The following is a 25,227-nucleotide window of genomic DNA, read 5'->3' on the forward strand; positions in this document are numbered from 1 at the left end:
ATTTATTTAAATGCTTTCACGAAGCTAGTTTTTAGTTTCGCTTTGAATTCGCACTCGCACTGGCAGTCTGGCACTAGGTGGCTCGAGAAGAACTTTCAAATTTTAGTTTCAATATCTGTTACTAGATGTCGTTCAACTTGTTGATGATGGAAAGTAAACAAACGACTTTTAAACGCCCGCAGCTACCGAGAGCTTTAAAAAAACGTTTCCTATTTATATATCTCTGACGTGCTATTGCGTCCTTGAACTGATTCCCGAATACCAAGTTTGGTTCACCCTTCTTGTGACCGTAGAGCGTAAAAACGTAGTAACCCTCCCACCAGCCTTTGTTTGTATCCCACCAAAAATGAACTGTGATACATAACGGACGAGTCGTTCATATCAGATTCTTCTTGCATCAACTTAAGAATCATGACGGAAAAGGGTAACGTACATTGAGGATATTTCAATCAAGTATTGTAATTAACAAATTTTCCTGGTTTTCTTAACAGCACTCGTTAGCAAAAGGGTGAAGTGCAGTATGAAGAAGACCTGAAGTCTCCCTGGAGTTCACTTATGGAGATTTAATCCATGATGTTAATTGTCTGGCTGCGGGTCTCCAAACTTCAGGACTTGTCAAGCGTGGTCATTGTGTTGCCATGGCACAACCTAATTCTATTGAATTTGTAGTTACACTGCTAGCTGTAAACCGAGTTGGGGCATTCATTTCACTGATTAACCCTGTCTATACTCCCCGTATGTATTAAAATTTTTCTACTATTCTAGTTAGACTAAATAACAGAGAACTTCTTATATTCAACTATAGGAGAGCTCAAGCATGTTTCTAGCATAAACAATGCTGGTTTGTGGATTTGCACACTGGAATTCGTTTCATTACTTTCCCAACTTGACAAAACAGAGTACAAAACTCCCCTCGTCGATAGTTCAAATAAAGTGCGTTCGCAGTGGCATTCAGTTCTCAAGTCTGGTGAGTCCAGGACGTTCCCATCAGTCTCCGTTAATGTCTTTGAAGACCTTGCCACTATGCCATTTCCAGCGAGACGAAGGGTTTGCCTAAGAGAGTCATGCTCACCCATCACAACCTCGTGACTGCATTGTGCAAATTATAGGTGTCAGCCATGTAAACTTCCTGGCACTGTGTTTTGTATTCACTGTTAAAGGAAATGCATAGCAGTGAGAATGATATGCAGCCCAGTTTTCACCTATATGTTCCAATCTCCTCAAAGTTGTCGACGGGACTCATTTTCCTCACCTTCCGAATGGGATATGACGGTTTTATTGATAGCAAAGATCCGAGTGATTCGAACTGGACTGCTAGCTGTTATTAAGAAACTTTAAATGCAGTTGAGCAACTGTTCCAGAATAAGAATGTATTCTGTGTATCATTTAAATGCAAATAGTGTATTTCAATACATTTCCAACAACCTATTGGCATCATTACATTAATGATAACTAGCTATAAAAGATTTTGATTATTTTCGACTTAATGCCAAATCGAACCTGAATTTCGTTACGTCTTTGGTAAATAAATACGAATCCGAAACAGTTTAAATTTGGTGCTTTATATTAAATGACAGCAAAAGTAAGCCCTAACTATTCCAAAGCCAACACATTAAAAGTTTTAAAAAATTTCAATAAACCAACAAATAGGAAAACAAATTTACATCCAACGATAAAGAGTAACTTTAAGGAGGAAGGAATCGATATACTAAATCCGTAAACTTTCATACTTGGATAAAAATTTTTTTAATTGACTAGTCAGAAGGGCAGAGGTCAGTAGATTAAGTTGCAGTTGGTGTATCGATGCTTGTGGTCGAATTTTGATGAAGAGATTATTTTCCAATAGAGACTAGAGACCATTCCTGTTAAAAAATGAAACAGTTTTATTAGATTTACTGATAAAGATTTGGAGAGATATAAAACAGGCTACCTGAATTTTAAGATTCTGGTAGACTAAATTACTAAAAATTTTGGTAGATATCCCATTGGAGTTCGAAGGGTAGTTCCTTAATCTCTGCTTGCAGTTGTCGAAAGTTTCTTTGAGCAGCTAAAACGCAGAGCTCCCTGAGGGACATGACTCCCTCTTCCTCTACGAAGATCGGCCAGGAATTGTCGTGTTCCAAGATGAAACCGTCTTTTCTTGAGTGATTAGGTCTCACTTTCAAGTCACTGCATCTGGAAGCCTGCATTGTTTGCCGGTATTTTTTCAACAGATCTTTTTTGTGACTGTATCTCACTTTTTGCTTCTTCCTTAAAAAAAAACATTAAAATGTGAGTGTAAAAATCATTCAAAATATACAATATAGAATAACACTTTTGTACCCATGAAACGGAGGTTTTTCTCTTGTTGCCTTACTATTGCTAAAGTCTCTGCATTGTATGGGTACCCTGTTGAATAAAATTAAATGACTTAATGTTGAAAAAAGTGCAATGTGTTACAGCAGATCATGTTATATTACCCATATAGTTGATTCAGTTTAATTTGTTCCACTGAAGTACTTGGGAGAGAGACAATGAACACTTGACTCTTCAGTTTTTGACACTTAAGTTGTCTCATTAGGTTCAACTTCACCCTTAGATCTTGACACTGTGGCTTCATTTTAAATTTGTGATAATAAAACTGATAAAAATGTGATAAAACAAACTAAAATGATTAGAGAATATAATGTTCACTTTGATTTGACTTTTGAATTCAAACTATAATTGCTCCTGGTGTACTCTACTGTGCACTGCTGGTAAACTGAATAGCTGCTATTCAGTATTAATAGGTGGCGCGTAGCTAAAACTCATAGTCTTTACAGAAATAGTAGATAGATGGCCCAACCTCACCTGTCGAAAATTGACAACATATGGCTGCTCGAAAGTGACTTTACATATTTATTAGAAGTTTAACTACACTCCTACACATGTAATTCTTCTCACACTGAAGTAATCATTATTATCTGCATAAATTGTGTCACAAAATGATACTTTAATAGTAACATAAATTTATCCTTTTTGACTTTTTCAAGTGCCTAGTCTCAATGTTTGAAAAGTTTTATGTGATGGAGGTAACAAGCAGAACACCAAAATTTGTAAAGGGTGGCACATAATTTTGATGATGTAAGATTTCATATATGCTGCTCCAGCCAATATCACAAAAATATGCATGAGGAACACACCATCTTAGAAAAAGGGTTTTTTCGTGCCTGCCAAAGTAGCGTGCCTGCTGTGAAGGATCACCTATTTAAAGCTGTGAGACTTGAGAACAAAGAGGTGGAAGTTGACTTTGCATGTGGTAAAAACTGTTGCTTACGGATGCAATAACTTTGAATCCTCTGAAAATTGAAAATCTTGGAGTCATCTCAATTCCAGTATCTGTTCAGGTATTGACTGTATATTTTAGACACACAACAAGAAAGTTTTTTCTAATAATTGAAATGGAACAGGACATAAAAAAGCTGAAAGAAATATCTGAAGTAGCTTGTTACGGCAAACAACTGAACAAGCTTTTGGACTCCTCAAAACAGCTGGCGTTGGAAATTAATTCTTCAAAACTTACCTGTACAATTTCTGACGACAAGAAAGTTAAATCTTCAAACTAAATTTCGCAATGGGTTGATTTGGAAGACATCTCTAGGAAGTTGAGTATTGAAATAAATTGGAAGAAGCAATGTGTTGGACCTTGTAGGAAATTTCCTACATCATCATGAAAACCTGTGGTTCTCTTATACAAACTTGGATCATCGATATGTGTCGTTCCATCGATGGTTACCAACGCTTTTTACCTGCAATATTTCAACAGCATGGGTGAGTTCCAGCGCATTATTATAATTTCCAGCATCATTAAAAATACTTTTGGATTAATTTAATTGTTTTAATTAAACAGTGCTGCCACTTGGACTGTTACACGACCCGCTCTTTTCGTTGAAGACGCCCAGCTATCTCGGTCTAGGCACTCTTGGGTTCATCGTCGCTCACGAAATCATGCACGGTTTCGATAATTCCGGCGTCGAGTTTGACGAAGACGGCGTCCGACGCAATCTTCTCAGTCCACCTTCACAACTGAAATTCCAACAGAAAATGAATTGCATGAGCAATCAGTTCTCCAGCGCCTTCCGGACCGAGTATTTAATCAACGGGAAAAGCGTCGTTCTCAAGGTGAGTGCTGGTACATTCATTGATTTCCTGAGTTTCAATCGAGTTTTTTTTTAAATTTTAATCCAAAATATCAGGTGGATGGAGAGTTGACTTTAAACGAGAATGTCGCAGATTTGGGAGCCATTAAAGCCATTGTTGCAACACGGGCTAGAATGGACCGCGAGTCACCCGCAGCTAATCTACCCGGCTTGAATTATACTCACGAGCAAATCATGCTGATCAACGCCGCTCAGGTAACGTATAGAAATGAATAGATTTTTTAAATCGAATTATTCTACAAAATATTGCAATTTTAATATTGTAGGCCTACTGTGCCCTGATTACTCCGCAAGCGTACGCTCTGATTCTCGGTATGGACGAACACGCTCCGCCACACGATAGGTAATAGACTTGAGTTGACGGATATTTGATGTGTTATTAACACACATAATTTATAATGAAATAGAGTCAACGGCAATTGCAATTCCGGATGGATGGCCTGTTGGAATCAACGGACTCTACCCGAGAAACTCCTCCTCACAGCCATTGCAGTCATTTTCATTGGTAAGTTTATCGTCGACATCTGATACTTTGAACCTAATTGAAATGTGTCCAATATTTCTAGGTTTCTTTGTGGCCATGATTGTTTTGGTTGAAATCTATCTGAGATTGGAGGATCGACTCTTAACGGCTGGCAACAAATCGTTCATTGTCACAGACGACGTTCCATTGCCCGCTGGATTGGGCAATCTGACACGGGTATACATTTCTAAACTATTTGATTTTATTCGTCCCTATTTGGAAAATTGAAATTTGAATTTCGTTTGGGTATAATAGGAGCCGGATATGTGCGTGACGATGGAATGCGTTGAAGCGTCAGCCCGGATTCTTACCGCCCTGGATCCAACGGCCGATCCTTGTGACGATATGGCCAAATTCGCTTGCAGCGGATGGATCGAAAGGCAAGCCCGAACAGCTGGTGGCAAAGATGTTGTCTTGGTTCTGGAGAACCTCCAATCCTCGGTCGACCACCAATTAAAATGTAAATAACATCAATTGAATTATTCAATTGAACAACTAAACACAACCAATTCCTTTATATTACACAGTGATGCTAGAAAGTCCGTCGAAACCGGATGAAATCAAAGCCAACGACAAAGTCCGCAACTATTTCGCGTCGTGCATGGCCGAGCGCCAGGAGCAAGTTCGTCACGCTTCCGGTGAATTGTGACACGCACTTTTGTCTCCAGTTACTATGCCGTTTGTGTCTAGAATTCCCAGTCTTATTCTTTGTTTTTTACCTTGGAACCTTTTTGAAAATGCAGTCAAAAAAGTTGTCGACGAACTTGGACTCATTACCGCACCTGCCGAATGGGACCCAGCCCAATGGGACCTGACGAATCTCATAGCCCAGATCCTGAAAGTGAACGGAGCTCCGCTTTTCGACCTCGTCGTTCAGGTCGACGATCGCAACACTTCACGCTACGTTCTGAGCGTTTCTTTGCCCAGACAGAGCGGAATTGTTCCGCAATTTCACTCGCCCCTTCCTCGCGATCTTCTCCACGAGCTGGACGCCCTCCGCTCCAAACGCAACATCGACAAGCGCATCAGTCGAACTAAAAGGCAATTCGTCAATATTGGCGAAGGATTGCCGGATATTCACGACGAATTCCCTGATCCGGCCATGCTGGAAGCCTTGAATAATGCCGATCCGACGCAAGATATCGATTCCTTTCTACCTGATGCCAATTTCCTGCAATCTATTCAAGTATGTTGAATTGACATTTCATTTTGTGATGTATATAATTTGAATTCGCTTTCCGGTTGTAATTAGCAATTCTCAAGAGACGCCAGGGCTTCGGCAGCCTTCCGGCTTATGCAAGATCTTGGCGCTTTCAGCTCTTTCCCAGTTCAGAGTGACTACAGGAAGGAGGAGGCGGCCATCCGACGAGTCATCTCTTCCATCGACCAGCTCCTGCCCAGCGATCGCGATCGAAAGCTTAAACAGCAAAGCTCCAAGATCCTCAATTACTTCACCGTCGATCTCCTTCAGCAGCAATTTGCATTCGTAATGAAATGGCTGAGCCATTCCGTGATGAGAAATTATTTGGTCCGTGACAATAATGATTCACATTTCTGTTTGCTGCAATTTAGATCAACTGGCCCGTTTTGTTCCGGGAATCGCTTGGGAAGAGCATCCCTTCGGACACGACAGTCGTCGTCCATTACCCGGAAATCCTTCATCAAATCCAGGATATTGTCAACTCGACGGAACCTAGGATCATTCACAATAGTTTGCTGATGCTTGTGGTACGCGATCTGGCGCTGGAACTTTTCAAATCGCCGCCCGGGATGGACAAATGGTCGTTTTGCATCCAGGCGGCCAAAGGGGGATTCGGCGAGGTCCTCAGTGGTATCTACCTCAATCATTTCACACCTGCCCAACTGGAAAATTACCGAGTTAAAGTATGAATTTAATATTCAACTCCAGTATATTTGGAGACCGATTTTAACTGTTGTGTTAATTCTTTTATTTTTAAAGGCGGAAGAAATGTTTGTGGCTCTGAAAGAATCGGTCGTCGAGATGATTCAACAATCCAGCTGGCCAGACTCAATCACCAAACAGAAAGCCCTAAGCAAAGCTAGTAATTTGCGACCCAATGTCGTGGCCCCATCCATTTTCTTTAATCAAACATTTCTCGAAAGTATGGCGGCGCAGGTATTGCATCATATATCCATTATTGCAATGTTACTAGTCTAGATCTATATTTATACCTATACAGCGCTAATTAGTAACTCTTAAAGGTCAATATTGATGGACTGGATTTCGTGGCGGGCACCTGGCAAATGTACCGACTCTTCCGGCGTGACTTTTTCGACATTTATTTCAAACCGGTTGACGAAACGACCGTCACGTAATTATAAAAACAATCAAACGCTAAAGGTCATCTTAACAATTTTTTGAATTTCTTTATATTTTTAAATAGTTGGCAAATGCTGGCTTATCCGATGATTGCCAACGCTTTTTACCTGCAACATTTCAACAGCATGGGTGAGTTCCAGCGCATTATTATAATTTCCGGCATCATTAAAAATTCTTTTGGATTAATTTAATTGTTTTAATTAAACAGTGCTGCCACTTGGACTGTTACACGACCCGCTCTTTTCGTTGAAGACGCCCAGCTATCTCGGTCTAGGCACTCTTGGGTTCATCGTCGCTCACGAAATCATGCACGGTTTCGATAATTCCGGCGTCGAGTTTGACGAAGACGGCGTCCGACGCAATCTTCTCAGTCCACCTTCACAACTGAAATTCCAACAGAAAATGAATTGCATGAGCAATCAGTTCTCCAGCGCCTTCCGGACCGAGTATTTAATCAACGGGAAAAGCGTCGTTCTCAAGGTGAGTGCTGGTACATTCATTGATTTCCTGAGTTTCAATCGAGTTTTTTTTTAAATTTTAATCCAAAATATCAGGTGGATGGAGAGTTGACTTTAAACGAGAATGTCGCAGATTTGGGAGCCATTAAAGCCATTGTTGCAACACGGGCTAGAATGGACCGCGAGTCACCCGCAGCTAATCTACCCGGCTTGAATTATACTCACGAGCAAATCATGCTGATCAACGCCGCTCAGGTAACGTATAGAAATGAATAGATTTTTTTAAACGAATTATTCTACAAAATATTGCAATTTTAATATTGTAGGCCTACTGTGCCCTGATTACTCCGCAAGCGTACGCTCTGATTCTCGGTATGGACGAACACGCTCCGCCACACGATAGGTAATAGACTTGAGTTGACGGATATTTGATGTGTTATTAACACACATAATTTATAATGAAATAGAGTCAACGGTTTCATGATGAACTTGCCGGATTACGGGCGAATTTTCAACTGCCCGGTGGGTTCGCGTCTCAACCCCAAAACGAAATGCTCCGTCTGGTAGACGCTCTTCTCAGGACCGAGTTTGATATACCTAGATCATTTAATTTGTGATTACAATCATCCTCCTATGTAAATAGAAAATTTCATTTCAACTACGCCCTGTTATTACCGTCGTTCGGGGTGAGGGAAGCGAATCCAGATGTCAGATTTCAGATATTATTATTATTCATTTTACTTGAGATTTTTACATTCAGTTATTCTGTCATCCGCTCTGAGCTCTATCTGTGAACGTGTACAATTCTTTCCCGCTTTGGCGTCAGTTTGGAAATTTTTTCTTCTTCATTCATCCCCAAGAATTTCTTGTCTATTTCTCTCTGTCGAACTGTTATAATCACGGTGAGCGAGTGTATAGGTTTTTTGTATAATATGTGTATGTGCGTGCAGGTCACTTGAAAATACAGGTAAATGCATCGGCATTTCGCGTTTTGTTTGACTACACCATGGACTACACAATTGGCCCTCAGAATGTTTGCCACCAGATGGATTTAGTCATTTTAGTGTGTTGGTTTTTTTTTTTAATTTTTTAATTGTGAAGTTAAGTGAATGCTACCTAGACTTTAGAAAACCATAATTTGTCTGCACTAAAGTAACAAATGTTTAGAAAAGTTTCAGATGTAAAAAATTTTGTGCACTGGAAAGGGACACCAGACTGTGCCATTTCAACGCATTAGACCAGAAGCCTAGAAGTCCAATCAAACTCATAGAGTTATTCCGCGACTCATCATTTCAGAAATCTAGAACCTTTTTGTCGTTAGCGGGATTCCGTCCTTTCATTACAGCACACCTGCCAAATGCAATTATTTACTTACCTGGTTGAGGTACTCGGGTGTGGGAATCGAACACGAGTCTGCGGATTACCAACAGACGCCCTATCCGACTCACCCACCCTTTCTCTTATAGAATTGCTTTAATCAGTCATAAACTATATAATGAAATGGTGTAGTTATTTTTTTTATCTCCTCACGTAACTGAATTAAATTTTTTTAAATTCCTTAAACTAAAAATTTGTTTAAATAAAAATGCCTAGATACACTAGAGACTAGACTACACTATCTTTTCCATTGCCTACAAAGGATGATGATGGCGACAACTTACTGGTAATTACTAGTGCTAGTACTCCCTATTACTTAATCTTGGACCCTATGGTGCACGATTATTTATTTAAATGCTTTCACGAAGCTAGTTTTTAGTTTCGCTTTGAATTTTCGCACTCGCACTTGCAGTCTGGCACTAGGTGGCTCGAGAAGAACTTTCAAATTTTAGTTTCAATATCTGTTACTAGATGTCGTTCAACTTGTTGATGATGGAAAGTAAACAAACGACTTTTAAACGCCCGCAGCTACCGAGAGCTTTTTAAAAAAACATTTCCTATTTATATATCTCTGACGTGCTATTGCGTCCTTGAACTGATTCCCGAATACCAAGTTTGGTTCACCCTTCTTGTGACCGTAGAGCGTAAAAACGTAGTAACCCTCCCTCCAGCCTTTGTTTGTATCCCACCAAAAATGAACTGTGATACATAACGGACGAGGCGTTCATATCAGATTCTTCTTGCATCAACTTAAGAATCATGACGGAAAAGGGTAACGTACATTGAGGATATTTCAATCAAGTATTGTAATTAACAAATTTTCCTGGTTTTCTTAACAGCACTCGTTAGCAAAAGGGTGAAGTGCAGTATGAAGAAGACCTGAAGTCTCCCTGGAGTTCACTTATGGAGATTTAATCCATGATGTTAATTGTCTGGCTGCGGGTCTCCAAACTTCAGGACTTGTCAAGCGTGGTCATTGTGTTGCCATGGCACAACCTAATTCTATTGAATTTGTAGTTACACTGCTAGCTGTAAACCGAGTTGGGGCATTCATTTCACTGATTAACCCTGTCTATACTCCCCGTATGTATTAAAATTTTTCTACTATTCTAGTTAGACTAAAAAACAGAGAACTTCTTATATTCAACTATAGGAGAGCTCAAGCATGTTTCTAGCATAAACAATGCTGGTTTGTGGATTTGCACACTGGAATTCATTTCATTACTTTCCCAACTTGACAAAACAGAGTACAAAACTCCCCTCGTCGATAGTTCAAATAAAGTGCGTTCGCAGTGGCATTCAGTTCTCAAGTCTGGTGAGTCCAGGACGTTCCCATCAGTCTCCGTTAATGTCTTTGAAGACCTTGCCACTATGCCATTTCCAGCGAGACGAAGGGTTTGCCTAAGAGAGTCATGCTCACCCATCACAACCTCGTGACTGCATTGTGCAAATTATAGGTGTCAGCCATGTAAACTTCCTGGCACTGTGTTTTGTATTCACTGTTAAAGGAAATGCATAGCAGTGAGAATGATATGCAGCCCAGTTTTCACCTATATGTTCCAATCTCCTCAAAGTTGTCGACGGGACTCATTTTCCTCACCTTCCGAATGGGATATGACGGTTTTATTGATAGCAAAGATCCGAGTGATTCGAACTGGACTGCTAGCTGTTATTAAGAAACTTTAAATGCAGTTGAGCAACTGTTCCAGAATAAGAATGTATTCTGTGTATCATTTAAATGCAAATAGTGTATTTCAATACATTTCCAACAACCTATTGGCATCATTACATTAATGATAACTAGCTATAAAAGATTTTGATTATTTTCGACTTAATGCCAAATCGAACCTGAATTTCGTTACGTCTTTGGTAAATAAATACGAATCCGAAACAGTTTAAATTTGGTGCTTTATATTAAATGACAGCAAAAGTAAGCCCTAACTATTCCAAAGCCAACACATTAAAAGTTTTAAAAAATTTCAATAAACCAACAAATAGGAAAACAAATTTACATCCAACGATAAAGAGTAACTTTAAGGAGGAAGGAATCGATATACTAAATCCGTAAACTTTCATACTTGGATAAAAATTTTTTTAATTGACTAGTCAGAAAGGCAGAGGTCAGTAGATATTATAAGTTGCAGTTGGTGTATCGATGCTTGTGGTCAAATTTTGATGAAGAGATTATTTTCCAATAGAGACTAGAGACCATTCCTGTTAAAAAATGAAACAGTTTTATTAGATTTACTGATAAAGATTTGGAGAGATATAAAACAGGCTACCTGAATTTTAAGATTCTGGTAGACTAAATTACTAAAAATTTTGGTAGATATCCCATTGGAGTTCGAAGGGTAGTTCCTTAATCTCTGCTTGCAGTTGTCGAAAGTTTCTTTGAGCAGCTAAAACGCAGAGCTCCCTGAGGGACATGACTCCCTCTTCCTCTACGAAGATCGGCCAGGAATTGTCGTGTTCCAAGATGAAACCGTCGTTTCTTGAGTGGTTAGGTCTCACTTTCAAGTCACTGCATCTGGAAGCCTGCATTGTTTGCCGGTATTTTTTCAACAGATCTTTTTTGTGACTGTATCTCACGTTTTGCTTCTTCCTTAAAAAAAAACATTAAAATGTGAGTGTAAAAATCATTCAAAATATACAATATAGAATAACACTTTTGTACCCATGAAACGGAGGTTTTTCTCTTGTTGCCTTACTATTGCTAAAGTCTCTGCATTGTATGGGTACCCTGTTGAATAAAATTAAATGACTTAATGTTGAAAAAAGTGCAATGTGTTACAGCAGATCATGTTATATTACCCATATAGTTGATTCAGTTTAATTTGTTCCACTGAAGTACTTGGGAGAGAGACAATGAACACTTGACTCTTCAGTTTTTGACACTTAAGTTGTCTCATTAGGTTCAACTTCACCCTTAGATCTTGACACTGTGGCTTCATTTTAAATTTGTGATAATAAAACTGATAAAAATGTGATAAAACAAACTAAAATGATTAGAGAATATAATGTTCACTTTGATTTGACTTTTGAATTCAAACTATAATTGCTCCTGGTGTACTCTACTGTGCACTGCTGGTAAACTGAATAGCTGCTATTCAGTATTAATAGGTGGCGCGTAGCTAAAACTCATAGTCTTTACAGAAATAGTAGATAGATGGCCCAACCTCACCTGTCGAAAATTGACAACATATGGCTGCTCGAAAGTGACTTTACATATTTATTAGAAGTTTAACTACACTCCTAAGTCCTACACATGTAATTCTTCTCACACTGAAGTAATCATTATTATCTGCATAAATTGTGTCACAAAATGATACTTTAATAGTAACATAAATTTATCCTTTTTGACTTTTTCAAGTGCCTAGTCTCAATGTTTGAAAAGTTTTATGTGATGGAGGTAACAAGCAGAACACCAAAATTTGTAAAGGGTGGCACATAATTTTGATGATGTAAGATTTCATATATGCTGCTCCAGCCAATATCACAAAAATATGCATGAGGAACACACCATCTTAGGAAAAGGGTTTTTTCGTGCCTGCCAAAGTAGCGTGCCTGCTGTGAAGGATCACCTATTTAAAGCTGTGAGACTTGAGAACAAAGAGGTGGAAGTTGACTTTGCATGTGGTAAAAACTGTTGCTTACGGATGCAATAACTTTGAATCCTCTGAAAATTGAAAATCTTGGAGTCATCTCAATTCCAGTATCTGTTCAGGTATTGACTGTATATTTTAGACACACAACAAGAAAGTTTTTTCTAATAATTGAAATGGAACAGGACATAAAAAAGCTGAAAGAAATATCTGAAGTAGCTTGTTACGGCAAACAACTGAACAAGCTTTTGGACTCCTCAAAACAGCTGGCGTTGGAAATTAATTCTTCAAAACTTACCTGTACAATTTCTGACGACAAGAAAGTTAAATCTTCAAACTAAATTTCGCAATGGGTTGATTTGGAAGACATCTCTAGGAAGTTGAGGATTGATATAATAAATTGGAAGAAGCAATGTGTTGGACCTTGTAGGAAATTTCCTACATCATCATGAAAACCTGTGGTTCTCTTATACAAACTTGGATCATCGATATGTGTCGTTCCATCGATGGTTACCAACGCTTTTTACCTGCAATATTTCAACAGCATGGGTGAGTTCCAGCGCATTATTATAATTTCCAGCATCATTAAAAATACTTTTGGATTAATTTAATTGTTTTAATTAAACAGTGCTGCCACTTGGACTGTTACACGACCCGCTCTTTTCGTTGAAGACGCCCAGCTATCTCGGTCTAGGCACTCTTGGGTTCATCGTCGCTCACGAAATCATGCACGGTTTCGATAATTCCGGCGTCGAGTTTGACGAAGACGGCGTCCGACGCAATCTTCTCAGTCCACCTTCACAACTGAAATTCCAACAGAAAATGAATTGCATGAGCAATCAGTTCTCCAGCGCCTTCCGGACCGAGTATTTAATCAACGGGAAAAGCGTCGTTCTCAAGGTGAGTGCTGGTACATTCATTGATTTCCTGAGTTTCAATCGAGTTTTTTTTTAAATTTTAATCCAAAATATCAGGTGGATGGAGAGTTGACTTTAAACGAGAATGTCGCAGATTTGGGAGCCATTAAAGCCATTGTTGCAACACGGGCTAGAATGGACCGCGAGTCACCCGCAGCTAATCTACCCGGCTTGAATTATACTCACGAGCAAATCATGCTGATCAACGCCGCTCAGGTAACGTATAGAAATGAATAGATTTTTTTAAACGAATTATTCTACAAAATATTGCAATTTTAATATTGTAGGCCTACTGTGCCCTGATTACTCCGCAAGCGTACGCTCTGATTCTCGGTATGGACGAACACGCTCCGCCACACGATAGGTAATAGACTTGAGTTGACGGATATTTGATGTGTTATTAACACACATAATTTATAATGAAATAGAGTCAACGGTTTCATGATGAACTTGCCGGATTACGGGCGAATTTTCAACTGCCCGGTGGGTTCGCGTCTCAACCCCAAAACGAAATGCTCCGTCTGGTAGACGCTCTTCTCAGGACCGAGTTTGATATACCTAGATCATTTAATTTGTGATTACAATCATCCTCCTATGTAAATAGAAAATTTCATTTCAACTACGCCCTGTTATTACCGTCGTTCGGGGTGAGGGAAGCGAATCCAGATGTCAGATTTCAGATATTATTATTATTCATTTTACTTGAGATTTTTACATTCAGTTATTCTGTCATCCGCTCTGAGCTCTATCTGTGAACGTGTACAATTCTTTCCCGCTTTGGCGTCAGTTTGGAAATTTTTTCTTCTTCATTCATCCCCAAGAATTTCTTGTCTATTTCTCTCTGTCGAACTGTTATAATCACGGTGAGCGAGTGTATAGGTTTTTTGTATAATATGTGTATGTGCGTGCAGGTCACTTGAAAATACAGGTAAATGCATCGGCATTTCGCGTTTTGTTTGACTACACCATGGACTACACAATTGGCCCTCAGAATGTTTGCCACCAGATGGATTTAGTCATTTTAGTGTGTTGGTTTTTTTTTTTAATTTTTTAATTGTGAAGTTAAGTGAATGCTACCTAGACTTTAGAAAACCTATAATTTTCCTGCACTAAATGTTTAGAAAAGTTTCAGATGTAAAAAAATTGTGCACTGGAAAGGGACACCAGACTGTGCCATTTCAACGCATTAGACCAGAAGCCTAGAAGTCCAATCAAAGTCATAGAGTTATTCCGCGACTCATCATTTCAGAAATCTAGAACCTTTTTGTCGTTAGCGGGATTCCGTCCTTTCATTGCAGCACACTTGCCACATGCAATTATTTACTTACCTGGTTAAGGTACTCGGGTGTGGGAATCGAACACGAGTCTGCGGATTACCAACAGACGCCCTATCCGACTCACCCACCCTTTCTCTTATAGAATTGCTTTAATCAGTCATAAACTATATAATGAAATGGTGTAGTTATTTTTTTTATCTCCTCACGTAACTGAATTAAATTTTTTTAAATTCCTTAAACTAAAAATTTGTTTAAATAAAAATGCCTAGATACACTAGAGACTAGACTACACTATCTTTTCCATTGCCTACAAAGGATGATGATGGCGACAACTTACTGGTAATTACTAGTGCTAGTACTCCCTATTACTTAATCTTGGACCCTATGGTGCACGATTATTTATTTAAATGCTTTCACGAAGCTAGTTTTTAGTTTCGCTTTGAATTCGCACTCGCACTGGCAGTCTGGCACTAGGTGGCTCGAGAAGAACTTTCAAATTTTAGTTTCAATATCTGTTACTAGATGTCGTTCAACTTGTTGATGATGGAAAGTAAACAAACGACTTTTAAACGCCCGCAGCTACCGAGAGCTTTTAAAAAAAATTTCCTATTTATATATCTCTGACGTGCTATTGCGTCCTTGAACTGATTCCCGAATACCAAGTTTGGTTCACCCTTCTTGTGACCGTAGAGCGTAAAACGTAGTAACCCTCCCACCAGCCTTTGTTTGTATCCCACCAAAAATGAACTGTGATACATAACGGGCGAGGCGTTCATATCATATTCTTCTTGCATCAACTTAAGAACCATGACGGAAAAGGGTAGCCTACATTGAGGGTATTTCAATCAAGTATTGTGTAATTAAAAATTTTTTCTTGTTTTCTTAACAGCACTCGTTAGCAAAATAGTGAAGTGCAGTATACAATATGATGACCATATTCCTGAAGTCTCCCTAAGCCAATATCTCTTACATGAGATGAGCAAATGGAAAAATTGTGTTGCCATAGTATGCAGTAAACAAGGTTTGATATTCATAGGCCAAGTAATTTTAATCTACGAAAAATTTAGGTTAGTGTCAGCACTAAGGAGGAGTTCACTTATGGAGATTTAATCCATGATGTTAATTGTCTGGCTGCGGGTCTTCAAGCTTCAGGACTTGTCAAGCGTGGTCAGTGTGTTGCCATGGCACTACCTAATTCAATTGAATTTGTAGTTACACTGCTAGCTGTAAGCCAAGTTGGGGCATTCATTTCACTGATTAACCCTGTCTATACTCCCCGTATGTATTTAAATTGTTCTATTATTCTAGTTAGACTGAATAACAGAGAACTTTTTATCTTCAACTATAGGAGAGCTCAAGCATGTTTCTAGCATAAACAATGCTGGTTTGTGGATTTGCACACCGGAATTCGTTCCATTACTTTCCCAACTTGACAAAACAGATTACAAAACTCTCCTCGTCGATAGTTCAAATAAAGAACGTTCGCAGTGGCATTCAATTCTCAAGTCTGGTGAGTCCAGGGCGTTCCAATCAGTCTCCGTTAATGTCTTTGAAGACCTTGCCACTATGCCATTTTCCAGCGGGACGACGGGCTTGCCTAAGGGAGTCATGCTCACCCATCACAACCTCGTGACTGCATTGTGTAACTTCAAGTAAGCCTGGGAATAAAGCAAATAACATGAAAAAATATTCCCTCAAGTATTCAATTTACATTTCAGGGCGTGGTGTCCGTACACCCAGAAAGATATCAATCTGGGTTTGTTGCCAATGTTTCATCAATACGGTTGCCTCATGGTCCTCACCACTCTTGCGGTTGGAGCCAAAGCCATCATTCTTCGCAAATTCAGCTTCCTCGACATGCTACATGCCATTCAAGATTACAAGGTTTCAAAATAATGTTCTAGGTACTTTCGTGTAATAGAAAAAACAAATTTGTTTGCAGGTAACCATGATACCTTTAGTGCCTCCCGTAGCTCTTCTCTTGTCCAAGCACCCCTCCGCTGACAAATTTGATCTTTCTTCCGTGAGAGCAATCGTTAGCTCAGCGGCACCTTTAAGCCTTGACATAATCAACACGATCATTAGCAAGTACAAATGGGAAGTCTTGCAAGGCTATGGTATGACCGAATGTACTCTTGCTTCCCACTTCACGCCCTTCGGACAGCGAAAGTATGGAAGTGTCGGCCAGATCATGCCTTTTTTCGAAGGGAAGGTAAGTCTTATCCATTTTTAATTGTTCTAGCTATAACGTTAAAAACAAACTAACGCTTTTCAATATTTTAGATTGCTGATCCAAATACCGGAGTGGATTTGGGCGTCAAGGAAGTGGGTGAAATTTGCGTTCGAGGTTTCATGGTGATGAAGGGCTACCGCGGTAATCCGGGTGCCACCGCCGCCATGATCGACTCCAACAATTGGCTTCACACTGGCGACATTGGTTACTACGATGAAGAAGGTTTCTTCTATGTCGTGGATCGGCTCAAAGAACTCATCAAATACAAAGGCATGCAAATCGCCCCCTCGGAACTGGAACATTTGTTGCTAACACATGAAGAGGTGGCGGACGCCGCTGTCATCGGCATTCCAGATGAGTTCGCCGGTGAGCTACCGAGAGCCTACGTCGTCAAACGACCCGGTTCAACCGTATCCGAATCGGACATTATTCGTTTCGTAGAAGGTAAGCTTAATTAATGAATATAATGAAAGATTTTAAGAACTTACTTTTCGATTGATGAACGCAGAACAAGTTGCTCCGTTCAAAAGACTCCGAGGAGGCGTCATCTTTATCGACGCCATCCCCAAACTTTTGAGTGGAAAGATTTTGCGCCGAGAACTCAGGGCTCTCTCATCCAAATTGTAACAACACACAACACATTACAGACTTTAAACTAAAAATCTCGGTGTTTGCGATCGTTGGTTATCTAATGATAACTTAATGGTACGCGTTTTATCAGGTCATGTCTTTACTATTTAGAAGTTTTATTTTCTCTTATTGATATTGAATAGTTTAAGCAAATAAATGAAGGTTAAACTTCCACAAGAATAAGTGTATGTTTGAATATCATCACCACCTCATAACATTGGTATGTTAAAATAATATTTCGACTTTTTCCTGTAACTTAACAGACTAGGGCTCATCCACCAATAGTCCATAGATTTTTAAGGCCACTTGCTGCAATAGACGTTGACCGAATGTTAGAGTTTACTCTTGATCTTCTTCAATTCACGACGTAGGATTTTGCCGGTGGCTGTTTTGGGTACGGCTTTGATAAAAACTACTCCGCCGCGCAGCCGCTTGTGCGCACTAACCTTATCTAAACCAAATATTTAAACAAAATGTCAGTATGTTGATTGAAAAGATAGTATACGAACTGGTACGAACCAGCGACGAATTTAGCGACGTCATCCTCTGTCAATGTAGATCCAGGACTCTTGACGACATAGGCGCGGGGTAGTTCGCCTGCCGCCTCATCTGGAACGGGTGCAACGGCCGCTTCAATAATGTCTGGATGAGTCAACAGGATCTGTTCCAGCTCAGTTGGAGACACCTGCAATCCCTTGTACTTGATGAGTTCCTTCATACGGTCGGTGATAAAGAAGAAGCCATCTTCATCGTAATAGCCAATATCGCCAGTGTGCAGCCAGCCTTGAGAATCGATTGTGTGTTTGGTGGCCGATTCATCACCGATGTAACCCTTCATGATCAAGGGTCCTCTGACACAGATTTCACCCTCTTCGTTGGGCCCTAAAGCCTTATTAGTATCAGGATCCACCACTATCGATTCGCAAAATGGCATAACGGTGCCGATACTTCCATCGCGAGAGGAGCCGATAAAGTTGCTGTGAGTGCGCAGAGTAGATTCCGTCATTCCGTAACCTAAATCAGTAAAAGAGAATTTGTAAAGGTATTTCAAATAATTTAAAAATAGAAGTATTTAGAAACCTTGGAAGACGAAGCATCCGAATTTTTCCACCAATCCAGCTTGGATTTCTTTGCTGAGAGCAGCGGCACCGGAAAAAAGTAACCGCAAGGAAGACAAATCGTAATGTTTCTCAACAGGTTGCTTAACAAGTTGGGTAGCGATGGCTGGAACGACAGACATGATGGAAATCTAGACATGTTGAAATCGTGAAATGTAATTTCAATGCCAAGATATTTTTGCAAACGAGCTAAAGCTGTTACTTTATGTTTTTGGATAGCCTCCAGCATGTTCTTGAACGTGAAGTGAGGCACCAAAATGAACCGCAATCCTCGGACCATGTTATCGAAGATGCTGCTGATTCCGAAAGTATGATAGAGGGGTAGCATGACGGTGTTAAGGTCTTCGGGGTTTCTTGGAATGTTTTTTGTGAGCTCACTGCCAAAAGGAGAAGAATGAAACAATTTTGATGTTATTAGTTAATCTGACTTCGTTGATTGATACTAACACATTCTGCCTCCTAGCTGCTATGTAATTGGCGTGAGTGAGGCATACTCCTTTAGGCACTCCGGTAGTTCCGCTGGAAAACAGGATAAGTGCAGTATCCTCCTTTGAGTTGATAACAGGTTTCTGAACAGGTTTCCCCATCCCAAAGGCTAACACACCTTCCCAGGTCACGGGGTATTTGGTTTTGCTCTTTAGGAGAACTAACGGCGGTCTTTCAGAGACGCTGGGAAATAATTCATGGAATTTTCCCAAGAAATCTTCTGTTGCAATCCACACTTTAGGATTTGCAAGTTTGATTGCATGCTTGAGTTCACCTGGAAGAAAAAGAATGAATTTAAAAACTTGCCAACACCTCCTGTTTACATTTATATCTTTACTTATTGTTTGACTGGGGTTAATCAGAGTAGCAGCAGCGCCACAATAGTTGACCCCCAAGACAGCAACAGGGTACTCCAGGCAGCTTGGAAGAACAATGGCAACATTTTCTTTAGGATGGATCCCAAACTGAGTTTGTAGTCCAGCTGCCAATGCTTTAGAGTTGTTGACAATCTCTCTAAATGTCAGGTTCTCCATGGTTTCTGAATTTGTCTGAAAAATATATAGATATGTAAATAATAATTTGAATGGGATTATTGATAATGCTTCCTTACAGAGGAGACATCATCACCAAATTGCTCAATCTCGTTGAGAATGAATTCTGCCAGAGAAATGTTTTCAGGGATTACATCATCATACTCTCCTGGGTATGTCAGGATTCTTGAAGCTACAAAAAAAATTGAAAGTGAAAGATTGTCCTAAAAATATATGAAAATATTTCAAATAATACCTGTTGCCATGATGTGAATAAAGCAAGTGTCACAGTTAAAATAGGAACTTTATTGCTGTGTTGTTTGTCTGTAATAATAACAAATAAATTTGATACAACAGATATCAGAAGAGATAAACAACCAAGGATGAATTGCTCAAAATACAACCTTTGAGCTTTCAGGCTTACCTAGTTACTATCTGTCAGAAGCTCGAATCCGGATAAAAAGCTACAAGGTGGCATCAGAGAGCAGCACTCATGTAATGATATATATAATAGTTTTTGTTGACAGGATAGGAAATACACATGCACAGTGTGTGAATCCCGTGTTTCAAGGTCTCTCGGTAGCTCGTGTTGCAGCGATCTAGGGTTTCACAGTGCCTGGTGCAACTGCACCGAACGTAAACGAATACAGCAGTCTGCAGGCGCTATTTTGTTTACTTTCTAATTGATTCCGAATCCGAAACAAATGAAACGTAGCAGACAAGATATTGAATGGCCACGCCCACCAAAGGAAAATGTCATGCATAATGCCATCTATAATCTTAAATCGCAATGATATATATAGTATTCGAAATCTGAATGGGGTTGTTCTTTTACGAACAATCAGGTTAGTATTTGCCTATGAATACGGATTTTTCGGGATTATTACACTCATGCTGTCACACAAAGAGGAACTCTAGAAACCGCCTTTTAATTCATCTTTAAATATCTAACGCATAAGGAAAATGCACTGAAACCTTGACATTACAGTATATAGTACTGACAAGTTAGGTAATAGAATTCACAGAAGGGCAATTCCGTTCACAGATAATGACTGCTGTAACACCTGTTTTGTTTTTCTTTCCTGGATTCCATCTGTGTTTACCTATGGGGGTCAGCAGTCTACAGACACCCTTGGAAAGCCAATTTGAAAAAAGAAAACCAGTTTTTGTTTTTTTACAGTTCGAATTGCAGATATTTCAAAAAGACAAACGAAGTCTTCTTTTGTTAAAACATGTTTTGAATATTTACAGGACTTCTCACGATAATCTGGGATCACCATCATGAATGTTTAAAACACCACATTCCTCCATTAGGTCGAAGGAACGATCCAACTGAAAACTTTTTCCCATGGGGTTTACTTGCTGCTGTAGGCTCTTCAGGTCGAAATTTTGATTTCCGTGTCGATTTCATGTGTTGTAATTTCTCGATTTTTAAAGATGTTGGCATTGCGCCGACTCCAGGGAAGATTTCGATTACCTGCTAATGAAACAAACAATAATCGAGACCCTCAGGAAATAATGATCATCAAATAGAAATCTGGACTGTAGGCGTAAAACGCAAACTGGATTTCACAACGACATAGCTACAAACCTGATCTTAGACATCGTTACCATCACCTATCCCATTATAAAATTTAAAGTGCAGATAGGAATAATGCGTCGAAAACTTGAAATTCAAAGCAAGTCTATTAAATAAAGAAAATATAATGATGGAACGAATTTTTAACTATATATGGGGACCACTACAAACAGGGAGACGGTCACAGGATCTGTTGGCTAGGGATATATAGGGATATGTCTTCTCATAGCTCTTCTTTCATTTATAGAAGTACAGATATAGACGTGGATGAAGAGGAGACAATCTTGACGACATGACAACAAAATGGTTTCATTATATAAAATAAGGATTGTGCTGCTGGGAAACCGGCCTGCGATCATTCGCGGGCGAGTGGCTCGAGCTCTCTGCGTGATTTGGAGGGTCTGCCCGGCATGGTTGCACCTTCAAGGCCGGTGATCGCTGCGGTATATATAGCCGCGCACAGGGGTGCCTTCACACTTCCAGTCTGTTCAAGTGTCAAGCGACTTATAGGCATCGGAGATCGAGGAAAATTATGGATCAACTTCGATTACATTCGCAACAATTAAGACGAAAGACAAGTTACGTGATGTGCCGACCCAAAATTCTTTGAATCTTAAGCTAAACGATTGCATTGTTTTTTTGGGTTCATGTAATGCCTTTGGGCAGACGTGGAAAAAAATTTTAGGACGTTTTAGTTCCCTGAAGCGCTCTGTTAGGTCAAGTCCAACGAATCAAAATGAGACGTTACAGATCGGAGTCTCTTAGTCTAGAGTGGTCCTTGTCTGATTGCCTAATAAACAGGTCCACATTTTTGTCCAGTAGTAACCTACTCGTTCTCATTTGCAAATGTCGGCCTGCCATTGTTAATACTCGTTAATACTTCTGCTGAGTGACGCTATATCAGTTTCCGCCTTTCAATGAGGGAGTGAAGCATTTCTTTCGACCATAATGTGGAAAAGAACTAGAACTTATTTGCAGGTAACATTTTTTCACGTAATTAAATCATAATCAATTTGTTTTTTAAATTGTTGCCGAAAAGTTCGCTCAAAAGCTTAGAAAGAAATCTGTTCTTGCATTCGTTCATAAATTGTTTCACTCGTAGCTACAGTTTACCTTGCTGTGTTGGTTAGCCGCGATTGCCGAAGGAAAGTTTGATAGCTCAGCAATAACCAGAGAATCGCCAAAATTGCAACTGCTTCCCCGTCCTTTGTTAGATGAATCGAAAGTCTATCACAGCAACAGATGGAGATTTCATGTGCGTCCAAAATCACTCAAATTGTTTCTTCCTCCGAATGGCAATCTGATCACCAAGCGCTCGAGAAGTCTAAGAGAAGCCGAGGATATCTCATCACCTATACGTAATAGCTAAGCACACATAATCATTAACATTATAAATAATAATAACATTTATGTATGGTAGGAGAATCAATGACTTCGGAGGATGCCAACACATTTGTGAAGAATAATGACGAATTTCACTTAACTTCAGAAATGGTAGGAGGAGGAGGACTGCAATTATTTGGTGTTACAAATTCGTTCGTGAATCCTGGAGCCCTGCTATCTTCAACCATCGAAAATGGATTAAAACAACTGTCAGAAGCTGCAAATTCTCTTAGTAATAAAACTTCGGTCGTTGTTCAGCCATCTCCTGCCACAACAAACGGATCACTTGCCCAGTTTTTTGGGATTGCTAGTGGAAACTTAGAAGAACAACGTAATATTATAACCAACCCTATTAAAAAAGAATATCCATCCATCACAAATGGCACGCTCGCACAGTTTTTTGGAATTGCGAACATATATGTTGGTGAACCCAAAAAATCAACCATCAGTCAACCTCAACCATCAGATTGCTCCGAATGTCCATTTATCAATTATATCGGATGCCTGGCACCACCAGAAGAGCAACAGCACGCAATTTTGACTGTTACAGTAACAGGTAACAAATCTCCTGATTAGGCTAAAATGTCACTTCTTGTAGGCTACCATTTTCCTAAAAATTGAAAAATTTCGATAAGTTTCCAAAAATTTAAAATTTAACAGCCGCTAAAGGCTATACAATCTACACTAGAAATGTCAGCGCGAACGTTGGATAACTAGGCTCGTAGATCGATGAAGAGCGCAACAAAGTGGTTATGATTGTCAGCATTATACTTTTTATTTCGTTACCATTTCAGCATGCGAGACTCTTTCTTCCCTCGGTGCATGTTCAGCGGCTTCTGCAGCACCGAGTGGCACCCTTTTCGTCTCGTACCCGTTTGGCAGCAGTAGCAGTAGAAGGAGTTTCATACAATATCTGCAAAGAAAGAAGAAAAAGAAGAAACCATCGTCATTGGCTACGACTGGATCTGCAGTTGTCGGAATTGTGGCTACACCTCCGAACACAAAAATCAGTGTGACTTGTCCCAATATTCCTTCCGGCATTACTGTTACAACGGTGAGTCATTTTCTTGATTGATAACAAATTAAACCTACTGACTCAAAGTAAGGGTACAGGCAAAAACGAGAAACAGCTTACCTGTGTTGGTAACACACGCACTTATGTGAAGGCCCACTCGTGACGCCACTGTACATTTTCTTCGACATAATAATAAGTTAAATAACCCCGTGGTAAAAAACTAATATACTACTACTTCATAATTTACAGCAAAATGGCCCGGTGTTACCATATAGACCTAGAGAGGAAACAGGATTCATTCAGCTTCTAGTTTCCGGAACAGCATCGCCGGCTAACGTTGCAGTTGCTTGTGTGTGGACGTCAAGTCCATAAAAGTATTTTATAACTAATTTTGTCGTGGGTTCAATTACCTTTCATGGTTGTACCTATACGGGGGTGGACCGGGGTGGACTGCTAGTGACTACGTCGAGATTGCATTCTCTGTCGTTACCTACTTCATCCTCTTTCAAGGGCAAAGAGAAAAGTTTTTTAAAGATGAAAACTACCCCTTAAGGCCTTAACCCCCCTCCTTCCACCCTTTTCTTAGCTTAGCGCGTAAAAACACTTTTCTAACTGATGTGTTTGGCTTTCATCCAACTATTGAAATCATTTTGTCACTCTCTATCAACTGAGCTACCAACGAAAGTACTTGATCGCTTGTTAACAAGCAAGCAGCATGATATGTAATGGTTAATGGCCCATACAGTTATGATAGAATTTCTATTTGACTATAGCATTACATCTGACTATTCCGTAATATTTGAATTTAGACTTTGCCATTTTTTCTGTCAAGGGCCGTGAAGGGCAATGAATTGGATGCCAAGGATAGCTGTCATGTTTGTTTTCTCCCACCGATAGCAAAGTGAGTGGTCGGTGGTGTGCCATTTACTGTGGTGACTATTGAAAAAAGAGTATGGGAGAAGAAGGGGAAAACAGGAAAAATATTTCCTGTTAACGAGGGGGAAGGATGTAACGAACAATTCAGCTGGCCCGAGCTGCCCTTAAATTTTTTCGCCCATGGAAGTGAAAAAAAGGGAAGAAAAACGCAACATGTAGGAAAGTAGCACGAAGAGTAAATAGCGTCTTTTTTGACAATATGTAAAAAAAGGCGTTCGAAAATTTTTCTCGACATCTCTACTTAAATATTTTGTCATTCAGTATATCTCGACTTCTCGTTCAAATGGGCACTGTATTATAAAATGGACTGGTTAAGTCAGTCATTTACTATGGTTCTCCATCTCATATTATATATACTCATCATATATTATATTATACAGTCATCCGTGAAAGTTTCTTGTACAGGCAAATGGCTCTATGTTTTATGTTCCATTTGACGGAAGGGATACTACGGTGCCTGCCTACCGTACCCCAGTATTTTGCGCCTTTTTCTCTTTTTCCTTCGTAGGTAAAGGAAGAGAAGCACTGGACGTCATACATAAGTCTGTCATACCCGACTTGTATTGGGTACTCTCTGTAATCGCCTAATAGGTGTATTATTACAAAGACGACGACAAAAGCTTATGGAAGACTTTAACGTTGAG

The 25,227-nt window shown here is 39.6% G+C and overlaps 6 protein-coding genes and 1 long non-coding RNA gene across 9 annotated transcripts; 4 read left to right on the forward strand and 3 right to left on the reverse strand.

Annotated features, from left to right (window-relative positions):
* The first annotated feature begins 49 nt into the window (after positions 1-49).
* LOC124194873 (4-coumarate--CoA ligase 1-like) lies at positions 50-17,708 on the forward strand. 3 transcript variants are annotated; one of them, XM_046589264.1, is made up of 8 exons: positions 50-424; positions 15,563-15,678; positions 15,741-15,951; positions 16,022-16,325; positions 16,392-16,557; positions 16,616-16,885; positions 16,957-17,350; positions 17,415-17,708. In XM_046589264.1, the coding sequence occupies exons 1-8, from the start codon at positions 412-414 to the stop codon at positions 17,531-17,533; spliced, it is 1,593 nt and encodes a 530-aa protein (XP_046445220.1). In that variant the 5' UTR covers positions 50-411; the 3' UTR covers positions 17,534-17,708. The 3 variants fall into 3 exon arrangements, with proteins under 3 accessions (XP_046445220.1, XP_046445219.1, XP_046445218.1); XM_046589263.1 differs by lacking the exon at positions 50-424 and adding an exon at positions 9,290-9,649; XM_046589262.1 differs by lacking the exon at positions 50-424 and adding an exon at positions 15,120-15,493.
* LOC124194885 lies at positions 1,542-2,756 on the reverse strand. Its single transcript, XM_046589276.1, has 4 exons — positions 2,460-2,756; positions 2,323-2,388; positions 1,931-2,250; positions 1,542-1,862 (listed from the first exon to the last, which is right to left on the reverse strand). Exons 1-3 carry the CDS (start codon positions 2,597-2,599, stop codon positions 1,962-1,964), a joined length of 495 nt encoding a protein of 164 aa, XP_046445232.1. The 5' UTR covers positions 2,600-2,756; the 3' UTR covers positions 1,542-1,862; positions 1,931-1,961.
* LOC124194866 (endothelin-converting enzyme homolog) lies at positions 2,817-8,480 on the forward strand. The gene is made up of 20 exons (XM_046589251.1): positions 2,817-2,928; positions 3,012-3,365; positions 3,429-3,789; positions 3,869-4,140; positions 4,215-4,373; positions 4,445-4,521; positions 4,586-4,683; positions 4,745-4,878; positions 4,957-5,161; positions 5,229-5,339; positions 5,445-5,887; positions 5,954-6,187; positions 6,274-6,585; positions 6,662-6,838; positions 6,925-7,034; positions 7,107-7,171; positions 7,251-7,522; positions 7,597-7,755; positions 7,827-7,903; positions 7,968-8,480. The coding sequence occupies exons 3-20, from the start codon at positions 3,747-3,749 to the stop codon at positions 8,065-8,067; spliced, it is 3,048 nt and encodes a 1,015-aa protein (XP_046445207.1). The 5' UTR covers positions 2,817-2,928; positions 3,012-3,365; positions 3,429-3,746; the 3' UTR covers positions 8,068-8,480.
* On the reverse strand, positions 10,767-12,015 carry LOC124194890. The gene is made up of 4 exons (XR_006875072.1): positions 11,689-12,015; positions 11,552-11,617; positions 11,160-11,479; positions 10,767-11,091 (listed from the first exon to the last, which is right to left on the reverse strand). It is a non-coding gene; the product is annotated as an uncharacterized LOC124194890 (long non-coding RNA).
* On the forward strand, positions 12,117-14,337 carry LOC124194881 (neprilysin-3-like). The gene is made up of 7 exons (XM_046589273.1): positions 12,117-12,164; positions 12,248-12,601; positions 12,665-13,028; positions 13,108-13,379; positions 13,454-13,612; positions 13,684-13,760; positions 13,825-14,337. The coding sequence occupies exons 3-7, from the start codon at positions 12,986-12,988 to the stop codon at positions 13,922-13,924; spliced, it is 651 nt and encodes a 216-aa protein (XP_046445229.1). The 5' UTR covers positions 12,117-12,164; positions 12,248-12,601; positions 12,665-12,985; the 3' UTR covers positions 13,925-14,337.
* Positions 17,706-20,766, reverse strand: LOC124194872 (4-coumarate--CoA ligase 1-like). The gene is made up of 9 exons (XM_046589261.1): positions 20,095-20,766; positions 19,927-19,994; positions 19,751-19,863; positions 19,478-19,688; positions 19,102-19,414; positions 18,857-19,031; positions 18,617-18,785; positions 18,056-18,550; positions 17,706-17,987 (listed from the first exon to the last, which is right to left on the reverse strand). Exons 2-9 carry the CDS (start codon positions 19,934-19,936, stop codon positions 17,869-17,871), a joined length of 1,605 nt encoding a protein of 534 aa, XP_046445217.1. The 5' UTR covers positions 19,937-19,994; positions 20,095-20,766; the 3' UTR covers positions 17,706-17,868.
* A 975-nt stretch (positions 20,767-21,741) lies between these two features.
* On the forward strand, positions 21,742-24,443 carry LOC124194878. Its single transcript, XM_046589270.1, has 5 exons — positions 21,742-22,227; positions 22,352-22,607; positions 22,670-23,188; positions 23,427-23,686; positions 23,897-24,443. Exons 1-5 carry the CDS (start codon positions 22,198-22,200, stop codon positions 24,017-24,019), a joined length of 1,188 nt encoding a protein of 395 aa, XP_046445226.1. The 5' UTR covers positions 21,742-22,197; the 3' UTR covers positions 24,020-24,443.
* The last annotated feature ends 784 nt before the right edge of the window (positions 24,444-25,227 follow it).

The sequence above is a fragment of the Daphnia pulex genome, chromosome 5 (genome assembly GCF_021134715.1).
Source record: "Daphnia pulex isolate KAP4 chromosome 5, ASM2113471v1".
NCBI classification, from domain to species: Eukaryota; Metazoa; Arthropoda; class Branchiopoda; order Diplostraca; family Daphniidae; genus Daphnia; species Daphnia pulex.

Excerpts from the sequence above, each read along its gene's own strand:
- LOC124194873 (XM_046589264.1), top strand. Across the intron at positions 15,679-15,740 it reads GGAAAAATTGTGTTGCCATA|GTTAGTGTCAGCACTAAGGA; the intron begins GTATGCAGTAAA and ends CGAAAAATTTAG. Across the intron at positions 16,558-16,615 it reads ATGCCATTCAAGATTACAAG|GTAACCATGATACCTTTAGT; the intron begins GTTTCAAAATAA and ends ATTTGTTTGCAG.
- LOC124194885 (XM_046589276.1), bottom strand. The coding sequence starts at position 2,599 with ATGAAGCCACAGTGTCAAGATCTAAGGGTGAAGTTGAACCTAATGAGA. Across the intron at positions 2,389-2,459 it reads AAACTGAATCAACTATATGG|GGTACCCATACAATGCAGAG; the intron begins GTAATATAACAT and ends TTTATTCAACAG. Across the intron at positions 2,251-2,322 it reads GAAAAACCTCCGTTTCATGG|GAAGAAGCAAAAAGTGAGAT; the intron begins GTACAAAAGTGT and ends TTTTTTTTTAAG.
- LOC124194866 (XM_046589251.1), top strand. The coding sequence starts at position 3,747 with ATGGTTACCAACGCTTTTTACCTGCAATATTTCAACAGCATGG. Across the intron at positions 4,141-4,214 it reads GGAAAAGCGTCGTTCTCAAG|GTGGATGGAGAGTTGACTTT; the intron begins GTGAGTGCTGGT and ends CCAAAATATCAG. Across the intron at positions 5,162-5,228 it reads GGTCGACCACCAATTAAAAT|TGATGCTAGAAAGTCCGTCG; the intron begins GTAAATAACATC and ends TATATTACACAG.
- LOC124194881 (XM_046589273.1), top strand. The coding sequence starts at position 12,986 with ATGGTTACCAACGCTTTTTACCTGCAATATTTCAACAGCATGG. Across the intron at positions 13,380-13,453 it reads GGAAAAGCGTCGTTCTCAAG|GTGGATGGAGAGTTGACTTT; the intron begins GTGAGTGCTGGT and ends CCAAAATATCAG. Across the intron at positions 13,761-13,824 it reads CACGCTCCGCCACACGATAG|AGTCAACGGTTTCATGATGA; the intron begins GTAATAGACTTG and ends ATAATGAAATAG.
- LOC124194872 (XM_046589261.1), bottom strand. Across the intron at positions 18,786-18,856 it reads AGGCTATCCAAAAACATAAA|ATTTCCATCATGTCTGTCGT; the intron begins GTAACAGCTTTA and ends CAACATGTCTAG. Across the intron at positions 17,988-18,055 it reads CGTCGCTAAATTCGTCGCTG|ATAAGGTTAGTGCGCACAAG; the intron begins GTTCGTACCAGT and ends TATTTGGTTTAG.
- LOC124194878 (XM_046589270.1), top strand. The coding sequence starts at position 22,198 with ATGTGGAAAAGAACTAGAACTTATTTGCAG. Across the intron at positions 22,228-22,351 it reads GAACTAGAACTTATTTGCAG|CTACAGTTTACCTTGCTGTG; the intron begins GTAACATTTTTT and ends TTTCACTCGTAG. Across the intron at positions 23,189-23,426 it reads TTTGACTGTTACAGTAACAG|CATGCGAGACTCTTTCTTCC; the intron begins GTAACAAATCTC and ends TTACCATTTCAG.